The sequence below is a fragment of the Aquila chrysaetos genome, chromosome 13, assembly GCF_900496995.4.
Source record: "Aquila chrysaetos chrysaetos chromosome 13, bAquChr1.4, whole genome shotgun sequence".
In the NCBI taxonomy this organism is placed as follows: Eukaryota; Metazoa; Chordata; class Aves; order Accipitriformes; family Accipitridae; genus Aquila; species Aquila chrysaetos.
The window spans coordinates 30,120,789-30,140,466 of NC_044016.1; the positions used below are offsets into that span (position 1 = coordinate 30,120,789).

At 43.2% G+C, this 19,678-nt stretch overlaps 1 protein-coding gene across 8 annotated transcripts; it reads right to left on the bottom strand.

The window, feature by feature from the left end:
* Positions 1-934: 934 nt before the first annotated feature.
* Positions 935-15,766, bottom strand: LGALS8 (galectin 8). 8 transcript variants are annotated; one of them, XM_030035929.1, is made up of 10 exons: positions 15,659-15,766; positions 14,240-14,377; positions 9,546-9,634; positions 8,607-8,817; positions 7,833-7,949; positions 6,219-6,275; positions 6,113-6,139; positions 4,782-4,870; positions 2,691-2,856; positions 935-2,228 (listed from the first exon to the last, which is right to left on the bottom strand). In XM_030035929.1, the coding sequence occupies exons 2-10, from the start codon at positions 14,279-14,281 to the stop codon at positions 2,079-2,081; spliced, it is 948 nt and encodes a 315-aa protein (XP_029891789.1). In that variant the 5' UTR covers positions 14,282-14,377; positions 15,659-15,766; the 3' UTR covers positions 935-2,078. The 8 variants fall into 8 exon arrangements, with proteins under 8 accessions (XP_029891789.1, XP_029891788.1, XP_040984165.1 ...); XM_030035928.1 differs by having other exon boundaries at positions 14,240-14,393; positions 15,659-15,729; XM_041128231.1 differs by having other exon boundaries at positions 14,240-14,393; positions 15,455-15,676.
* Between the last annotated feature and the right edge of the window lie 3,912 nt (positions 15,767-19,678).

Sequence of the window (19,678 nt, forward strand, 5' to 3'; positions counted from 1 at the left end):
AGTATGCAGTTACTGTCCCCAAGGAAGGGCTGTCATGCTACAATGTAAGCATGGTACTCACTGGACCCATGCACCACAATCCTGACAGTCTGCTTTTCTGTCATTTTTAGGGAAGTAAAAGTAAACTCACTGAAGATACTGAAAAGGAAGTTACAAAAACTAGGATTCTTATAGGAGCTAAAGCTGGTTTTTAGTCTTTAAAGACTGCTACTGATTAGCTTCTTATTCACCTGAAGATCAAGAATAAATTCTTTGCTATGTTAATGAATTTACCAAAAAACTCACCACCTGTTTTGCACCAGGAGATGCTGGTTCATTACACTGCTAGCAAGAAAGGCACTCAGACTCTGTAAACGATGGTTTTAAAATGCAACTGGTTAGAGTTAACACTATAAAGAGGATGATCTTACGTCCCCTCAGGTGCTAGGAACAGGCCTCTATTCAGGGTGCAGCATGCCACACAGATCCCATCTGCAGAAAGGTTACCCCATCATGCTCATTCGTGCTCTTACAAGATTTTCTTAAACGAAAACAACTATTAATCTTGTCTGCTGCTGTCAAAAAAAAAAAGGGTGTTCACATGAGAACTTCCTGCTGAACTCTTAGGTAAAGGCAAGGATACACAAGTGGTGTAATTGCCATTACTGAGTGGGAGCTGCCTACCAGCTCCTCTGTTACAACTGGCCAGCTAAGTTTATCCTGTGGCCAAGGGCTATGTACAGCACAATACTGTCCTGAAGGCCACACCAGCACAGCCGAGGCATAGGCCTACTCAGGTTAACTGGTCTGTGGATCGCTAACTCCTTGATGTAGAACTGGTCCTGCAGTCAGGCTCACTATGCCACCTTGGAGATACTGGTAAGATAATAAGCAAAACAAGACAAAATATAGACCAGAAAGGCATTATAGCTACTTAGTTACACCTGGAGAAAAGCAGAGTTCACAAATGTTTTTATTTATGCTTTTTATACATTAAATCTGGTAATTTATCTTAAACAGTCTTTTAGGGTACAGCTTATTCTTGAAATTGCTTCACTCTTTTAGCAGCTGTTAAGATAAACAGGAACATCACTCAGGCATGTATTGACAGCCAGTAGCAACTTATTTTTTAAAATGAGTATAAAAATTAAGACTGACATTTGTATGGAAAACATTGAATAGGAACAGCTTGTTTCAGATAGGTAGTATTTTAATACAAGACAAGACTGAAAAAGGATCCATTCTATATTCCACTGGTAAGTATCCGAGTCTCATCTTGGCTGAAACCCTGCCTGGACTACCTGGGTTCACAGATTTAAAAAAAAAAAAAAAGAAAGAAAGAAAAACACAAACATCTACTTCAGTCCCTGAGCAATCTCAACTCGGTTAGAAGCCGTTTGAGATCATACAACCTTTCAAAAGTTCACACAATTGGAACCAGCTAAATTATTTTCATTTGTTTCACTTCGGAAAACTAAAAGCTAGAAGTGCTGCTGTATGTTTGATTTAAACCACTTATAAGCAGGAGGTGACATGAGTGTCAGAGAAGATAGTGCTGCAGCTGCAGGCTAAGAAGCAAGATCAAATTCCTCCTTGTTTTTTGCTAGAACTGATGGATCCACTGTTTGCTTAATCCAGCCTCAGTAAAAAGGTTATAGTTGCTAATATAAACTAAGAAGCAGAAGAGTGTATTTCATAATTTTAATGAACTATCAATTTCCCTTTTGGGGTAGATAACCATATCTTCAGATCCTCTTTCAGCCTTGTTTCTACTTCACAATACTGAATGTACGCTATCAAGAAATGCTGAGTAGTTAAACATATTGAGTGCAATTGTTAAACACAGTATGATGCAGCATTTTCATATTGCTAGGAGATTTAGCTGAGCAAAGACTTACTTAGCTTGCCAGGATACTGTAAACTAGAGGAGGATTTAATCTCACAGTTAGCAGTTCTGGTACTCACCTAACTCAGAGAGGCAGATGCAGAAGCCTAGATAGATAAAGGCAGGCTCAGCGCAAGTCAGCGCCTGTTTGTACTTGACAAGGAGGCACTGTCATTAGAAGAGGTTTAATTCTTTTAGTAGGGATCGAAAAGAACTACCAGCTCCTCGCATCTAACAATTGAACATCTCCCATGACTTCCACTACATTGATCTTTTCAAGTTGTTTAAAACGATGCTTGTACTCCAGAGTGTGAACACCATTAACAGCAACTTTGAACTGGTGGGCCTCACAGAAAATGATCAGCTGAAAACCAAGAAGAGAAACAGTTAAGTTTTAAGCTTAGGTAAGACATGAAATACAACCTGATGATCTAGCCTAGACTTGGGCAAGCCCTGCTTCTGTTACAAAGAATGTTTCATGCAAAAGAAACATTTTAAAAAGTGGAACTTCAATAAAATTCATAGAATCATAGAATAACTCAAGTTGGAAGGGACCAATAAGGATCATAGAGTCCAACTCAATTCAATTAAAGTTCATTCTGAGCACAGGCTGAATTCTTGCAACTATTTAAAAAGAAAACTGTCATTAAAACCAAGTCAAATCTCTGCTCCCTATGGTCTCATTTAATCCTAAATATTCTCAAGACATTGAAATGCAGGAATGGCAGTTTTATTTAAACCTGTATTAGTGATATGACATTTAAGCACCACTGCTAATCCTTTTGGCAGAATTAGCAGTTTGATGCTATGTTTCTGTTAATCTTACCTCAAAGTACATCCCTGGACTGAAAGGGAAGTTGGCAACTTCCTTTTCTTCTTCTCCCCAGCTGTCATGAAGGTATGAGTTTCTCACAAAAACTTTATTTTTCATTCGGGGATTCAGATGTAACGCAATGTCCTTTGAGTCACTTGATTTCAGATTTATCACAAAGCTGGAAGATATTTTTTAAAAGTTCATTATACCAAGGGTTTATAAATGTGATGCAGTAGTCCATGCTATTTACCATGCCCTTAGCCAATACTCAGAACTGTTCTGGAGCCAGGGCCATGACTCACCTGAAGGACCAAGCAGGCAGTTAACATCCATTTGTCTCCTTCGCACAGAAACCTTTGCTGGAGGCAGCAAATGTAGGACATGACCCTGCTAGATCTGCTTCATCACTCACACCTTTCTGTTCATGTCTCAGCAAGGAGGTATTGAGCCAAGTGGGCCAAGTGCTGCTCCCCTACAGCACTAGGAAGCAGCGTTCTCACAGAAACAGACAGTGCTACTTGCTCCACCATCTCTTTCTCTGAACTCGGGCAGTGGAGAGTGGGAGGCTTTGTTTTACCTATTCTTTCTGCCAACAAACTGGTTAGACCCTAAGGAAAAGTTTGAGGATTCCCTCCCTACATTTAAGATTGGTGGGACACCACGCATACAAAGTGTTGCTTTGTAGGCAGTGCAGCTTGGCCCAGGCTGAACAAATACTCTGCAATCTCCAGACATGTCCGCAGCACAGGGTTCCTAAAGGGGAGCTCTGGAGAAGAGTCATGAGAGGCAAGACTCATCCAAATTCGAATGAATGCTTCAACCTGTGGCAAAGACCTCACTGCATTTGAGGAAATATTCCTCCCCCCAAATCAGCTCCAGCTGTCAGATTATTTCCCTCTTTTGAGAAGCCTAGAATTGCTTAGTCCAGCAACGAAATACAGCAACAGCCACACTTCCAAACTGTGTGAAGTCTTCTTTTTCACCAAGAAAAAGGAACACCTACAACTGTGTGAACTGAGTGAAAGACATTAAATGAGTTACAAACTCTATAAAAATCTACACGTTTAAAAGCACAAACAGCAGGCAACCTGCAATGCTTTAACTAATACCCAAAAGCCTCTTCACTCTTAAGCAGTGCATCTAGCACTTGAAATGTGCTATAAGCTTTTCAAGCCAAAAGAAGGAAAACAAATGCTACTATCCAAGTATTAATTATCCTACCCAATTCAAAGTGCATTCAAACTTTATTTATGAGATGTCAAAACCTTGGGTTCTGGTACTAACGTGAACTCCAAGTGCTGTTCAGCTGCAGGGAAGGCATGGGCTCTGAGGAAGCAGGAGTGCAATGCATTCACACAGCGTAAAAAGCATGCTTCTCATCATTTGCGCTAATTGCTTCATTTTTAGGCATGTTTCTGCAGAACCAAAACCACCCTTCAAGCAAAGAGCATGCTGAAGCACAGACATTTCCTTAGCTCCATTTTGACTGTGTTGCACTTCCCTTTCCGCCTCCCCCCGTTCAAATCACGTTGGGAAAATAAATGCCTGCTTTGCAACCCATTGTTCCTAATTTCCTATCAAAATTATAGCTCATAGTCCCCTACCAGCTTTCATCACTCAGTTGTTATCAGTTAGGCACCTTCAAGCTTATACAGTCTGCAAGAAGGCTGTCTCAGAAGTATTCAGATTAACGTTGTAACAGGCAGGATTTGAGCACACCCGCAACTCATCTAACTCACTCATTTTCCATCTACTACTGCCAGTTCCCTTACTCTTGGACCTCTTCAGAATAAAAGCTGTCTTTGTACAATATGTATGGTCACATGCCTTGCACAATGGAAACCCTGAACAGACACACAACATTCTGAATGATGCAGATTAGTAGGTAAGACACTCAGGTTTTATCTTCGCTTTTCACAATGAAGATGCTCTTTTAAGTCCTCTCTAAAGCGGTATGCTGCAGGTTTCTGAGAAAACTGCACTGTAGTTTCAGATTATTCCAGATGCAAAGTTGCAAGTAAGAATATACTGAGGCAATGTAAAAGCCTACTCATTCTCAAGAGTAGCTCAGTTACACAGCAGAAAAAAATCAGTAACACTTACCTCTTTGAGTTTTTATTCACTTCTCCTTTAATGGCAACTGTGCATCCTGGACGAAGCGCAGTATCAAGTTTCCCAACGTAAGGAACTCCCTGGAAGTACACCACCAATAAAAATTTTGACTGTGACTTACTTTTTTCAATATACAAGCTGAGCGTTACTATGGCAGGAAGAAATTTGGCCTACAATTGCTAATCTGCACTTATAGCTAAAGTTATTCCTACCGACATGTTCTGGGATACTAATACTATAGGAGAAAAGCTATAAAGGTAAAAAAAAGGTGAGCACATAAAAAAAAAAAAAAAAAAAAAGGTAAGCACAAAACTCCCTGCACTAATTTAAATTTATATCATATAATTATTCAGATACAGACATCCCAACGTCTCCTCTGAAAGCTTCAGTTATGGTTTAAAGAACTAAGACTCATGCTAGGTGTATAGTCTCACAGTTGCATAAGTACTAGAAGAAGGGTCACTGAGTATTCTGTCCTCCTGACACACCGTTCATAATGATAGATAGTGCAAGTATTTTGCCTTTTTTTCATTGTTAGAAGTTATTTTGATTGGGGAAAAGCAGTGAACAGAGAAGTACTTCGCCTTTATTTTTTTGTTGAAGTTCACCACTTGCAAATGACAATATTGCATGTTACTTGGTTTTGAAAAGAAGACCGATGAAGTCCACATATTCTATTTGTATATATTCCTGGCTTCCAACCCCTTTTCAGTTTGAGCGTGGTCCTTATTCCAGTCTGGATACTGTCCACCTCTAGAGCTTTTTGCAAAAAGATGAGCACTCACTCTGTCTATGCTTCATGCTAGCTGGGTGCGAATTCCAACCCTAAGGTACGATGCTTGCACCCAGCCACCTGAAGTGTACAGAGGGTAAGCATGCATCTGTCAGCAAGAGGAAGATGTAGCCAGATAGGTTCTGAGATACGCACATGAACCTAAGGCCATTTGGCATAATATCACTGCAGAATACTTTTGTTTTGTAGGTATTCCCTAAGGTGGAGAAAACTAAGTATGCTTATTTGAAAAAAGTTTTTAATGTGAATTGGTCCTTTAAAACTTCAGGTACCTCACTTTTTATTTCTCTGTTTATGGCTGTGGATGCTGTATTTGTCTTTTGGGTTTTCTAAATGATTTAACAATAGCCTCACTTTTACTAGCAGCAGAAAAGAGGATTACTCTCTACAAAACCTCACTGATGATCATCTCCCAGTAGATTCTCGATTCCCTTGTTCTGTGCATGTTTTTTCATGAATAACTGAGATGTTTTTATTTTGATTTTTTTTTACTCTTCGCATTTGCCACAAGTCTACACGAGACACTTACAAATTGTGAACCATCTGGCATTTCCCCCTACAAGAGAAAACAAACAGCATTAACCAGTTTATCAGACAACAGGGAGATTCATTCAAGCTTTTACAAACATACGTACATTTTCTGTGTTTATCTTTGTTACTCCTAGAGATGATAGCTGAGAGCCTTGTAAAGACTGCAGAAAGAGAGACATTTAGGTGTCATTGCTAACATCATAGAACATAAAGTTGGTTTAGAACCATGTAAGAATCTGCGCTGCTTTGAAGGGTGAACAGTTAACATGGAAATCTAGGGCTATGGTAAAGAAAAAGACAGCCATGCAGGGGGCCTTGGCATTCTAAGCAGTCCCCTGCATCCCTGCCCCTTCTCAGGGGAAGGACAGATGAGCAACATGGCCATGCAGGAATACAGTTCCAGCCTAGCCCTGGCAGATTGTGTCTCCAGCTTGTTTATTTCAATACCAGCCTCCATCTTCCTCCTCAGAAGCGCATATTAGAAGCAAAGACAAGAAGAAAACAATCGCCCTTCTCCATTCCTTTCTTCCCCAAAAGATACAGCACCAGCAGCCACATACTAAAGCAACTCTGTTCTGGTTTGTGTTTGGGACAGAAAACAACCTACAGCACCTGCTTGCCCCCAAGCTCTTCTCGGAGTCAGTCCTCCAAGACCAGGACTCAGACAGCTCGGAAGTAACACTATTCTGGCAACATGCCCAAGGCCAAGTGATGGGGCCCATAAAAGTCTGTCCATAGGCTTTGCAAATGATCAGTGACTAGATGTGTTTTTAAAAGCTTAGACCCCATTTCGTTCAGGCCCAAACCTCCACCTTCTATCAACACAGTAATTACTCTGCTGACCTGAGTTAGACCTGACCTTTGGCAGCAAGAGACCCAAGCTCTGCCCAGAGTAGTGAGGATGGGGCAGAAGAGACCCAGAATCTTACATCAGAGTAGGTAGGCTGCTTTAGCGAGTGGCAGGAAGAAAGGAAAAGGCATTCAACTTCTGTATCTCCCTGGAATTTATCACCTTCTGTTTCTGCTCTAAAAGTCCTACCCTTTCAGAGCAGAAGGATATCTCTGTCTGTACAGGGGAAAACATTGTTCAACTCCTCCCTGTTGGTTTACTTTCTCTAGCAGAGCTGGCAGCTGAGAGAGAGCACAGCACTGCCTTTGCTTTAAATTCACTGCAGTTTGCTCCAAGTGCAAGTCAAGCCACAAAGTCTTCAAGAAAGGACACCTCTTCTCACCCCCCAGAAATAAACATACTTCTACGTATCACTTCATCCAACAATTCAGTCATTTTAGCAGGAAAAACAGGGTTATGCAGTTGTAGCTGTGGCTGAACTTGTCATTTGGAAGCCAAGCAACAAGTTACAGCTGTGGTTGAACTTGTCACTTAGAAGCACGGAATACTGAGAGTTCAGTTTGGAGCTCCTACAATATTTGAAAAAGTCTAATCCATTCCTAGATCCAGTATCCATCAATTCTTATACCATCTATCCTGTTAATTTTGTAAGCTGTAAACTTTGTCACCCTTTTGCCCGTACCTGAAGAATAAAACACAGAGATCCTCACATGAGACTCGCATATTGAAATGTGGGGAAAAAAATCTTGTTACTGACGTTAGGCTGTGTAGCTGCTTTTCTTTACTTCCTTTTAACCATAAATCCTACTCTGTATTTTATTAAGACAGAGAAAAGGAATTGAACAAGTCGGCTGTCTATATAACTTACATTAGAAACAAAATCTATTGTTTTGATCTGCACTTTGCCATATATTCCAAGAGTATCTATTCTTCCAAGGCTAATTCTGTGGTTGTAGAGCAGCAAGTGCTTCTTGTTTACAGTCACCTAAAGAGACAGGGAACAAAATAGGAAAATTGTATTAAACATACACTACACCAGCTGTGTATCAAATTGTATGCGTGTAACTCTGGTTTACACTGCTTTGGTACACATGCAGGGAGTGTCCTAGCAATTTCAGAGCAACTAAGTTCAGCTCATCCATGATCCAGTCTCTTTCCATCACTACGAGGGAGATTTATTTGCCTACAATAAAATTCACATTCCACACCTTTTGTTTCTATCACCTGATCATTTACCAGTGTGGTATTACCAATCTAATAGAATCTATTATTGCAGTCTAACAGAGCAAGACAAATACACCTCACATGTTTCCTCCAAGAGGACTGTCCTACACTAGTCACACAACAGGTTCACCCTAAGGTCAGCCCTTTGTACTAGGAAGGGAAGGGTGGAGTAGCCATTAGCCATGGCAGGAAGTTACTTGCCTACTCATCCAACTTAGAGGATGGCAATACAAAATTAAAGGTCTGATTTACTTAGCACTTCTTTAAAGAAAACTTCTAAACTTTTCTGTAGTTAGACTATACTTAGGTAACACAGAAACCAAGGCTTCCAACTATTTATTGTAAGTATACAAAATCTCTCTCTTTTATTGGCCTGACAACTGGCTACAGATAAAGAATCAAATCAACTCAGACTCACCTGGAATTTATCCTTTAAAATCATGATGACAATCTCAAATGACTTCCCTTTTTGAAAGGGCATCTCGTAAGTGATCTCCTCCCAGCCCCATTTTTCCCTCTCCAGTGTGTTGCAAACAATGCAGCCAGACCTTTTGAAGCGGGGGTTGAAATGAAATGCTACATCAGCTCGAGGCTTTGTGCTGCTGCCACACTGTAAATCCACCTGGAACCTAATCATAAAAATAAGACAAACCACATTCAGCTCAGTCTGTTAAGAAATCACCTAAAAGTTTGATACACTTGTGTTTTACTGTGGAGCCTCAGAACAGGCAGACAAATTATCCTGTTGTTGGATAAGCAAAAAAAACCAAACACGTATTTGTCCAACTCCTACACATTTGTGAAAGGTTCTTCCATGACTTATTGCAATGAATTAAAATATTTAAGTATTTATTTAATGGCCATCATTCATATCATATAAGCTCCTCACCTACTGTGTTCACCACCTTCCTTCCCAGCATCTTTAGTAGAACAACCAAATGAATCTTGGGCAGTCAGGGAACAGAACCCCCATACTGGGCATATGCACTAGTTCATACCTCCTTATCCCTGTCTAAGTTAATTCCTTCATGCAACACGTTCAGTTATCAATTTTGTTAGTCTCAGATAACCTCTTTAGACAAGCAGACATACGCTATGACAGGGGAAAAAAATTGCCAAAGCAGGCAAAGCAAAAAGGAAGAAGAAAGGATCCGCAGAAAGCAAAAAATCCATTCATCCTTTGCTGCTCATCACAAAGCTTTCATTAACCACTTAAGCCTGTCTTCACTCTGACACTATCACAAGGATTTAGATTAAGCCTTTGTGTGCCATCTTAAGCAGGACCCCTGGAAACATTTTATCCATTACATTCTTGTTCACATGGTGACGCTGCAAAAAGTGACACGGTAGCCACTACCTGTCTGCATCATCAGGAACAGTCCCATGTATCATAATCAGCTCTCCAGGTACAAGGCCACCAAGTATTGTGCCAACATATGGAATAATCTAGAAGAGGGGAAAAAAAAAAGAAATAAAAAAAGATTCAAATAACATTTTGTGATGGAGGCAAAAAAGCCCACAACAGTTCTAAAAATAACATTCTAATACTTAATTATGTGGTGCTCTAGCACATTAAAAGAAACACAACTAGCATTCCATTTAAACGAAAGAGTAGAAAAGCACTAAATACCCACCACAACAGAAAGAAAAAACCCAGCAGATTTTCACCTATGAAAACCAAGCTTCTCAGACAAAATTAATACTGAAATTTCCAGCCTCCATTCCTATCTCTCAAGGAGTGGTAATATCTTATTGTCTCACTTTTAATAGAGTATAAAGAAGATTCACTTCAAATTAGGTCATTGCGAAGGGCTGACTATTATCAGCCCTTTGCTGGTAGCAGGAGGCACCTTCCACAACCCTTCTAACCCCAGATCACAGCCGCTGCCTTTTTGCTTGTTCTTGCTCCATTTTGGAAAACGGTGATGGGAAGAGACTATGTCACAGAGTGTCTTGTTAGTAAAAACTACACAACAAACGCCACAAAATACTTTATCCTAATGTGCTAAGAACTGCAAGGTGCACTGAAATAGCCCTGTTCAGTGGTCTTGGTCTTCATGGTATCTATGGTATGCAGTCTGGCTCAAAGCCTGCCTATTTTTTTTTCCGTATCAATAGCTGGAGAAGATAACACATGCACGGTATGCTAAACTGAAACGGCAACACGGTAGGAGTTGTTAAACTATATAAGGGGACATGTCAGTTAAAACAAAAGCCCCAAACACCCCAGCACAGCTCTCTGACAAAGGCTCAGATATGCTGACAAAAGACCTACCCTGACCATCAGCTGGTACACCCAGCATTTCAGGGAGGGAAGGGGAGCACCTTAAAAGAAAACTGTGGAAGTTCACAGGAGACTGATCTGAAAGCAAAGCTATAAGTCTGCATCTGATCACATGTGCTTTAGATTGAAAAAGGAAGTAAATGGTAGCAAATGCAACATTTGCTCTGGTTAACAGACAAAAATTTCTGCCAAGGTTGTTTTGTTGTTTTTTTTTTCCCCAAAAATCCCTGATCTATGGAACTGCATATAAGATTTTAGGACACCTTTGAAATGAAACATCAATTGCAAACAAGAGTTCCAGTAATTTAACAACAAAAAATGAACAGACTGGAAATACAACTCTTAAATGGAATAATGGACCATAAAAGGACAAGTTGAGATTTTTATTTTTTAAATATATATGTATCATCATGCAAAACAGGAAGATGTAAAAAGGGGATGTGTTTGCTGACACCTTGTGAATTTGTGAGGAGGGAAGGGGGAATGACAGCAAAAATTGTCTAAATCCACAGTGTTGATCATTTCTGCCAGTAGATACACATCCTTTTCTGCCCTCTTACCAATTCCCTTCTCAGCTACCCACACATTGCACAAAACCTGATTTGCAGTCGTCTTCTACATCAGGCAAAACAGACTTAAAGAACTTGCTTCTCAAGCATAAGCTCACAAATGGTCGAGTTGTTTTAAGTCTCATATATTTTTATTGGCTTAAGCAGTTGCAGTAGAGGAGGACCAAAATGTGAAATTAAGTGTTAAAAGTGAAAGAATAAATAGGGTGAAATCCCTTTGCTTACTGGTAGTAGCTTGGTTCCTTAATATACAAGCTGTACACAAGAGGCTCATTTTTATTCAAAGAATAAGAACAGTAATAATAAGTTAGAAAAAATGTACCTTGATTTTAGTTTTAACACACTGCTCCTAAGGGGTAGTAGCTCTGAGTAATGCAGTAGAGTAATAAATCACAGGTTTGGTCTCCAAAGATAAACCAGAGAAACATACAGACACAGGCCAGGGACGCTGGGACTTAACCACTCTAGTGGATCAAAGTTATTTACCCCTGGAAGAGAAGCTGTGGCAAAAACACTTCTTTACATTCAAAAGGATGCATTTATTTAAGAGAAAAGAAGGTTGGCCTTCTGAGATCAACTCTTCAAAGGCTCAGACATGGAATCTGCAAGGCCATAATAGAGCATTTCCTGGGTGCAATACTACAGACTTAATGAGGTTTTGTCATCACAGAATGTGCCTATAATTTCCTCCCATCTCAAGACATTCTTCTACTAATTTTTCCTCGTTTATTAAGAGTCATGCTTGTGACATCATATGATCTATAAGCATCCCAGCTCTCTTCCAGACCTCCAAAAATTACCTCTGAAGCCAATTGGTCAATGTCAAACTGAATTTGAGAGGTCTCGAAGACCCAAGTTCTTTCTAATATCTGCTAGTTTTCATAAAACAAGAGGACAGATTACAGTCTTGTAGAGGAAAGGACTGTGATAACACAGCTTTCATCCAGCTTGCTGGGTAGCGGACAGCTGCCCCATCAGGTGGGGCATGACAATATTTCTTGCCAGATGGGTGGAGTAAAGGGCATGAAGAGGGAAGCAGGATTTTATGGATGATTCAGAACAGTACAGTAATGAAGAAACACATCTGTCGTGGTTTAACCCCAGCCAGCAACTAAGCACCACACAGCCGCTCACTCACTTCCCCCCCACCCCGCAGTGGGATGGGGGAGAGAATCAGGGAAAAAAAAGTAAAACTTGTGGGTTGAGATAAGAACAGTTTAATAGGACAGAAAGGAAGAAAATAATAATTATAACAATAATAAAATGACAATAATAAAAATTACAGAATTGGAATATCCAAAACAAGTGATGAACAATGCAATTGCTCACCACTCACCAACCAATGCCTAGTTAGTTCCCGAGCAGTGATCCGTCCCCCTACCCAACCAACATCCCCAGTTTACATACTGGGCATGACATCACACGGTATGGAATACCCCTTTGGCCAGTTTGGGTCAGATGCCCTGGCTGTGTCCCTTCCCAACTTCTTGTGCCCCTCCAGCCTTCTCGCTGGCTGGGCATGAGAAGCTGAAAACTCCTTGACTTAGTCTAAACACTACTGAGCAGCAACTGAAAACATCAGTGTGTTATCAACATTCTTCTCATACTAAATCCAAGACATAACACTATACCAGCTACTAGAAAGAAAAGTAACTCTATCCCAGCCAAAACCAGGACATCTCAGACTCAAACCTGTAATAAAGCTCTTAAGTTTTACTGCTCATGGAACAATTCACTGAAACAGTGAAATCTTCATAGCCTGCCCTCCTCCATCCAGGTGATAGAATCACAGAAGGGCTGAGGTTGGAAGACACCTCTGGTGTCTCTAGCCCAGTGCCTTGATCAAAGCAATGTCAGATAGAACAGGTTGCTCATGGCCTTGTCTGGAGGCTGTCCTGAGGTCATCAGCACAATCTTTCCCAACTCTGCCTCCATATTCCAACCCCAAATACTCGCTCATATTCCCACCTTAGGCTCTTGACGCCTAAGCCCTAGTTTACCCCTTTATATTCTCCAGCCTGGTTTTGTCACCCATCATACTCATCAGTCCCCTTGCAGCCACCCAGTTTTGCCGAACTCTTACTCTCTCCCTTACACAGATTATTTGTCCTAAACACCTCCTAATCCTCCTCTTCACATCTCCTCTCCCACCAAAATCCCCACCTACCAACTTTCATCCTCCCTTTCCTTTTACAGTTCAGTCCTTCCACCTTCTAGTTAATCTCCACACAGCTTTCCTTCCTCTCCCAGCTGGGTTCTTTCTGGTGAAGAAAGCTGAAGCTATTCCCCCATCATCCCTAACTCTATCCACTTTGCAAGCAGTGACCATATAGTGTGATTGAACAATCAGATTCACTGAGGGCACAGGTGTGTATCAGTGCAAAGTCGCAAGAGATAAGGAAGTCCTGTGCAGATCTGCGCTACTGTACAATCCACATAGATACTCTACAGACTTTAATATTTTTAAAGAGTTCTAGCACAGAATGTTAAAAATACTATTTTCTGCAAACTCAAAGGAACCACCTTTTTAAAGATAAAACAAAAAACACAGCTCCAGCCCACCCCTTTAGCCGCACGCCAGTTTCAGGCCGCTGCCCCAGATCATGAGAATACTAGAGTTTTTCCGAGAAAGTCTCCAGACTCTAAGCTAGGCAAACAACATTCCGCCAAACCCGCTCTCTGCAATTGCTGAATCACGTTAGCTCAAGTCTTTCCTACAAAACAGGATTTATTGTAGGGTAAGATATCAACTATTGAAAAAGATTCCAAGTTTAATTGCTCAGACTGAAGGTACAAGCACAACAAAAAAAAAACATTTCACAAGGGCTGCCAGGCACCACTCGTGTTTACAGAGAATCAGGAGTGAAAACACTGCTTATCATATTTTCACCTTTGATCCAGCACATTCTGCAAAAGTGCCAGACATCCACATGAGCTGTATGAAAAAGGAGGACCCTCCAAGGCCGACAGAACTTCGTCGTGTTGTGGGAGTGTCCATTTGCTTACAGCACAATTTCTGAACACCACCAGCTCCTAGTGTCACCTGTGACATTCTCCCTCAAATGCCTGAGCGATAGATACAACATGTTCTCAGTAACATCCCTCACTGTGCAAAACAGTACGAGTCCTAACTATCAACATAAAACAGCAGGGTCCCATTTCCCAAGGAAGAAGTTGTTGACGTGATAGGGGAGTTACCGGGTTACTGATTGTCTTCCGTGGTCCATCCAAGGACATCATCTTCCCTCCTTCAGTTTAAGTTTGTCAGTTCTGTGTGACCACTGCTGGAGCGTATTTAAAGGACTCACTGGTTAGGCAGCACCAAAGGAGGGATCCCTTTGGAAAAACAAAACTTTAATGAGAAAGAAACGAAAGTGAAACTACATGAAGTGAAACCATCCAAGGTATAACTTTAAACAGCACAAGACAGAATGCAAACATCTTTCCTTTCCAAGAAATTTGCTGGAGTTTTGAAATACGAAAATTAAAGGCTTGCTTAAAGAAATAACGTGCCACTCTAACAAGGGACAGTGCACTAGGGTACACAATGTCAGCAGCAGCTTCCTGATATTACATATACTGAGACAGAAACCCACATAAAAATCATCATTGTACAGGGGAACACTGACGGGAAATCGAGACCAAAGCAAACAATAATTCTGCCTTTAGCATCAGAAAGTCCAATAGCAGACCCAAAAAAATGAAACCCAGACCTACAACCCAGTGTCCAGCAGCCTGCCAACTGAACTTCTCTGGGTGTGCAACAGCAACCTAGATCCTGCTGAAAGAGGATCCTGGAACAGAGCCGACTGTCAGTCTTGGCAGACCAGGTGGCACTATGGCAAAGTGACAGGTTGAGGGGTTTTTTGTTTGGTTATTAGTTTTTTATTGAAAAAGTCACAATACAAAGGAAAGCTGCAATTCAGGCTCTGTTTGACAAGACGGAAGATGGCCATGCAACTGCAAGGTTCTCCCGTAACCTTGTCAGAAGAACCACTGCCAGTACACGTTGCGCCAAATCTTAAGTCTGCAACACTGTTAAGTTAAGGTTTCCTGACTATACTTGTAGAACTGAAACAGGTATGTATGCTTTCCTGTTACCTCACACGTTGCAAAACAGCGGAAAAACCTCTTCAATAAAAACCCACGAAAACAGAAAGGCCAACAACCAGCTATTGCACTGTCCCACTGTGGCAGGCAGAAAATATCCTTCACGAAGGTAACTGAGGTTAGACTTTATAATCAAAGCTAGATTTTACACCAAGGCAAACAAGACTCCCGCAAAGACAATAAGCAAGGTCCCTCCCGGGTATCCGCAAGCAATTAAAAGTACAAAACACCAGCGGCGTCCCCCCGCCCCGGGCTATAAACCCAACACTACAACACGCTAGAAGGACACGGGACTAGTCTCACCAAGCAGTAAAACACGAAACCGCGACCGCTTCAGCCGTAACGTGCTCCGAGGAAGCCCCGGCTCCACAGAGAGCCTCCCTCAGCCGGGCCCGCCCCGCAGCAGCCCCTCCTCCCCGACAGGCAGACACACGCGGGGGGATGGGGAGGGTGGGGAGGAAGGTTACCGATGCCGTTACCCGCTCCCCCTTTACCGGCACAACGTACCTCCGTGACTAGCAGCCCCGCGGGCTGAGGCCTGCCGCCGCTGCCATCCTCCCCCGCTCCGCCCCGGCCCCGCCCAGCGGCTTCCGGCCGCCGCCGACGTCACCGCGCACGGCGAGCCCCCCGCGCCCGCCCCGCCCCCGGGGGCTCCTCCGCGCCCGCCCGCCCGCCCGCTCGCCCGCCCGTCTGCTCGCCCGTCCGTCCGTCCGTCCGTCCGCCCGTCCTTCAGTCCCTCCCCAGCAGCCGGTCCCCGCCTGCCGTGGCCGAGGGCTGCGCGGGGAGCGCACCGCTTCTGGGCCTGCTCCCCACCCGCGGCCAGGGCCCGTCCGGGAGCCGCGGGGCCCTGACCCGCTGCTCCGGCACGTCCCCCGCCGGCTGCGATGTACCGGCGGTGAAGGAGCGACTTGGCCGCCAAGTTCATTCAGCTCCTTAACGCTACCGCAGGCTTCCCCTGCGAACCCTTCGCTTCCTCGGTGCTCGGTGTTTCCTCCGTAGGTCCCTCGCTACAGCCTAACCCCGTCTCCTCCCAGCGAGACCCGTCCCCGGGGACCAGACCCACACGCGGTTTTCAAAGCCGACTGCGTCATTTGTTGCGTTTCTGAAACCTGGAAATCTTACACCCGGTGACCCCAGGCTGTGCTTTTACCGTCCCCTTCCCTCACAGGCTTCACCGAGTGTGGTTTTGGCTGTCTGGGGCTAGTAAGCAGATAGGGCAATGAAGTCCCTCGTAGTTTCACTGCTTGCGATGTGTAGCAATAAGCTGCTCGGAGAGGAACTACTTAAAGCTCCCCTGTAGATACGCTGGATGGGAAAAGATGAGGACAAAAATAAAGGTTGCAATAGAAAAGGCCCACAAAATTGCATCACTGTATCCCATTCAATTACAGGCATTACAGTATTTCTTTGCCTTGCAGGAAGCAGTGCACATGGCTATAGCAAAGTTAGAATGGCACTCAGCCACTCGTCACAAAGACCATTTTAATATCTTGGCTAAATAATACCCAGTCTCCTATTCTACATTGAACCAGCACAAAACCCCCATACCAAATCATATCTAGTTGCTAGAGTTCTGCTAATAGTTGTAGGATTGCTGCTTTAAAGGGTACATCAGCTTAGCTGTATCGGACTTGAAGGATTCATTCACAGAAAGGTATGATAACATCTCTTTTGAGGAGAACTGCAGAAGAGCTATTCAGATTAAAGAGCAGCAGAGCAGATTGCTTGGGGAAAGATACCTGTATTGGGTTTGTGTGGCAAGGTTTTGGTAGTGGGGGGGCTACAGGGGTGGCTTCTGTGAGAAGCTGCTAGAAGCTTCCCCCATGTCCGACAGAGCCAATACCAGCCAGCTCTAAGACGGACCCACCACTGGCCAAGGCCAAGCCCATCACTGATAGTGGTAGCGCCGCTGGGATAACATATTTAAGAAGGAAAAAAAGTTGCAGGGGGCACAGAAACATTAGCCGGAGAGAGGAGTGAGAACATGTAAGAGAAACAACCCTGCGGACACCAAGGTCAGTGCAGAAGGAGGGGGAGGAGATGCTCCAGGCGCCAGAGCAGAGATTCCCCTGCAGCCCGTGGGGAAGACCATGGTGAGGCAGGCTGTCCCCCTGCAGCCCAGGGAGGTCCACGGTGGAGCAGATATCCACCTGCAGCCCGGGGAGGACCCCACGCCGGAGCAGGTGGATGCCCGAAGGAGGCTGTGACCCCGTGGGAAGCCCGCGCTGGAGCAGGCTCCTGGCAGGACCTGTGGCCCCATCAAGAGAGGAGCCCACGCTGGAGCAGGTTTTCTGGCAGGAGTTGTGACCCCATGGGGGACCCACACTGGAGCAGTGTGCTCCTGAAAGACTGCAGCCCATGGAAGGGACCCACGCTGGAGCAGTTTGTGAAGAACTGCAGCCTGTGGGAAGGACCCACACTGGAGAAATTTGTGGAGGACTGTCTCCTGTGGGAGGGACCCCACGCTGGAGCAGGGGAAGAGTGTGAGGAGTCCTGCCCCTGAAGAGGATGAAGCAGCAGAAACAATGTGTGATGAACTGACCGTAAACCCCATTCCCCGTCCCTCTGCGCTGCTGGGGGATAGGTAGAGAATCTGAGAGTGAAGCTGTGCCCAGGAAGAAGGGAGGGGTGGAGGGAAGGTGTTTGAGCTTTGGTTTTATTTCACATTACCTTACTCTGGTTGATTGGCAATAAATTAAGTTAATTCTCCCCACGTTGAGTCTGTTTTGCCCGTGACGGTAACTGGTTGAGTGATCTCCCCCTGCCCCTATCTCGACCCACAAGCCCTTTGTTATATTTTCTCTCCCCTGTCCAGCTGAGGAGGGGGAGTGATAGAACAGCTTTGGTGGGCACCTGGTGTCCAGCCAGGGTCAACCCACCACAATCCCTTAGAATCAGGCATGGTTTTGAGAGAGGACCAAGAACTATTGTCTATAGTCGGGTCATAGCAAAAAGCCTGCTATTCAATTGCTCTACAAACTTCCACTGCACTGGCCTGCGTTGCAGCAAGGCAGTCAAAGTAGGCTGCTAGTCCTCATTAAGAAACCTGCCCAGTGAAAGTTACTCTCAGCTAATCTTTTTTATATTGTTGTGTGGTACCAGAATAACTGTAATTTCTTCCCTTAGTTAATACAGTACTACAGGCCACAGGAGTAAAGCCTCTCACACACCGTACTGTTCAGCAGAAATTTTATGTGTAAGGACTTCATACGACCTCAAAAACCTGACAGTGTTGTGTCTTCCATAGCTCTTAATTAGTTACAAGTTAATCAGTGGCCTTCTATAACTCTTCCTTGATATGTCAATATTTAGCCTGAGATCATTCAGATCTTCCAGTTTTCACTTTAAAGCCTAAATGCACAAATCTTACAAATCACAGGGAACAAAATAAAAAGTCTTTTTTTTTTTTTTTATAATGGGCTTACCCATTCAAAAGCTTAAAATGCTACTGCTACTTCAGAAACTAGTAAGTAGTCTATTTTTTTGTTGCAATGCCTGCTTTTTAAATCAAAAGGTTGAGGAGAAGCATAGAAGCAAACAAGATACAGATTAGGTATGAGGGCCAAAGGACAAACGAGTTACAAGAAGTCACTGGTCCTTTTGAAAACCAATTATAGGCCATATAACCCGTAAAACATAACTCACCCCTTCTTTTTTAAATCGGTGATACAATGCTCTAGGATTCTGAAAGTAGTCAGGATCACTTTCCATTTTCATTGCAACAGATACCAGAGCAAACCTGTGCTATGCCTGCCCTGTCTGCCCCCCCCAAAGATGATCATGCCACAGTCTACACAAACATAGTGCCTCAGTCCCTACCTACCTATGGAGATAAAAAGCAAGAAACACCATGCATCTGTGCAAACCAAAAAACTGTGTGATGTTCTCCAAACTAGAGACTGTGACCAAACCCAAGATCCTTAGGACTACACCTTCACGCCTTAGCTACACCGTCATTCTCACTGCAGTTGCCTTTGGATCTCCCGGTTGTGTCTCTGCAGTTACAGGTGGGCTCTCTTGCCCTCAGCATTGCTCCATTTTCAAGGGAGAAATGAGACGGCTGTAGTATCACCTCTCACCACGAGATGGTAGGTGTTTTCTGATGGTTAGACGGCAACAGGCTTTTAATAGACCTTTGAGTTGGTGAACTCAGCTTCAGAGAAAAGTAAAGACAAAAGTAAATTAGGACAAAAAAAATCTAATAAACTATTTATGGGATCGTGAATGAACTGAAGCTTGAGAGGAGTGGGGGAAGCTCACATATACTGGGCACAAACATGAAAAAAACCCTCAGCTTAGACTCGAGATACTAGTGTAAAGATTTGGGTGCCCCTTTCTTATTCTTATCCTAGCTCTTCCTGTTAAGAAACTTTTTAGTTGTGTAAATGTGTTTTATGTCATCAACAACATGAAACTTTGGTTATTTTTACAGGCAAAAAACATCCCCAAACTAAATATTGGGTAATTCTGAAGCAAACTCATAATAAAAAAAAAGCACCTTTATGCGGATACATAAGGTTGTGTTAT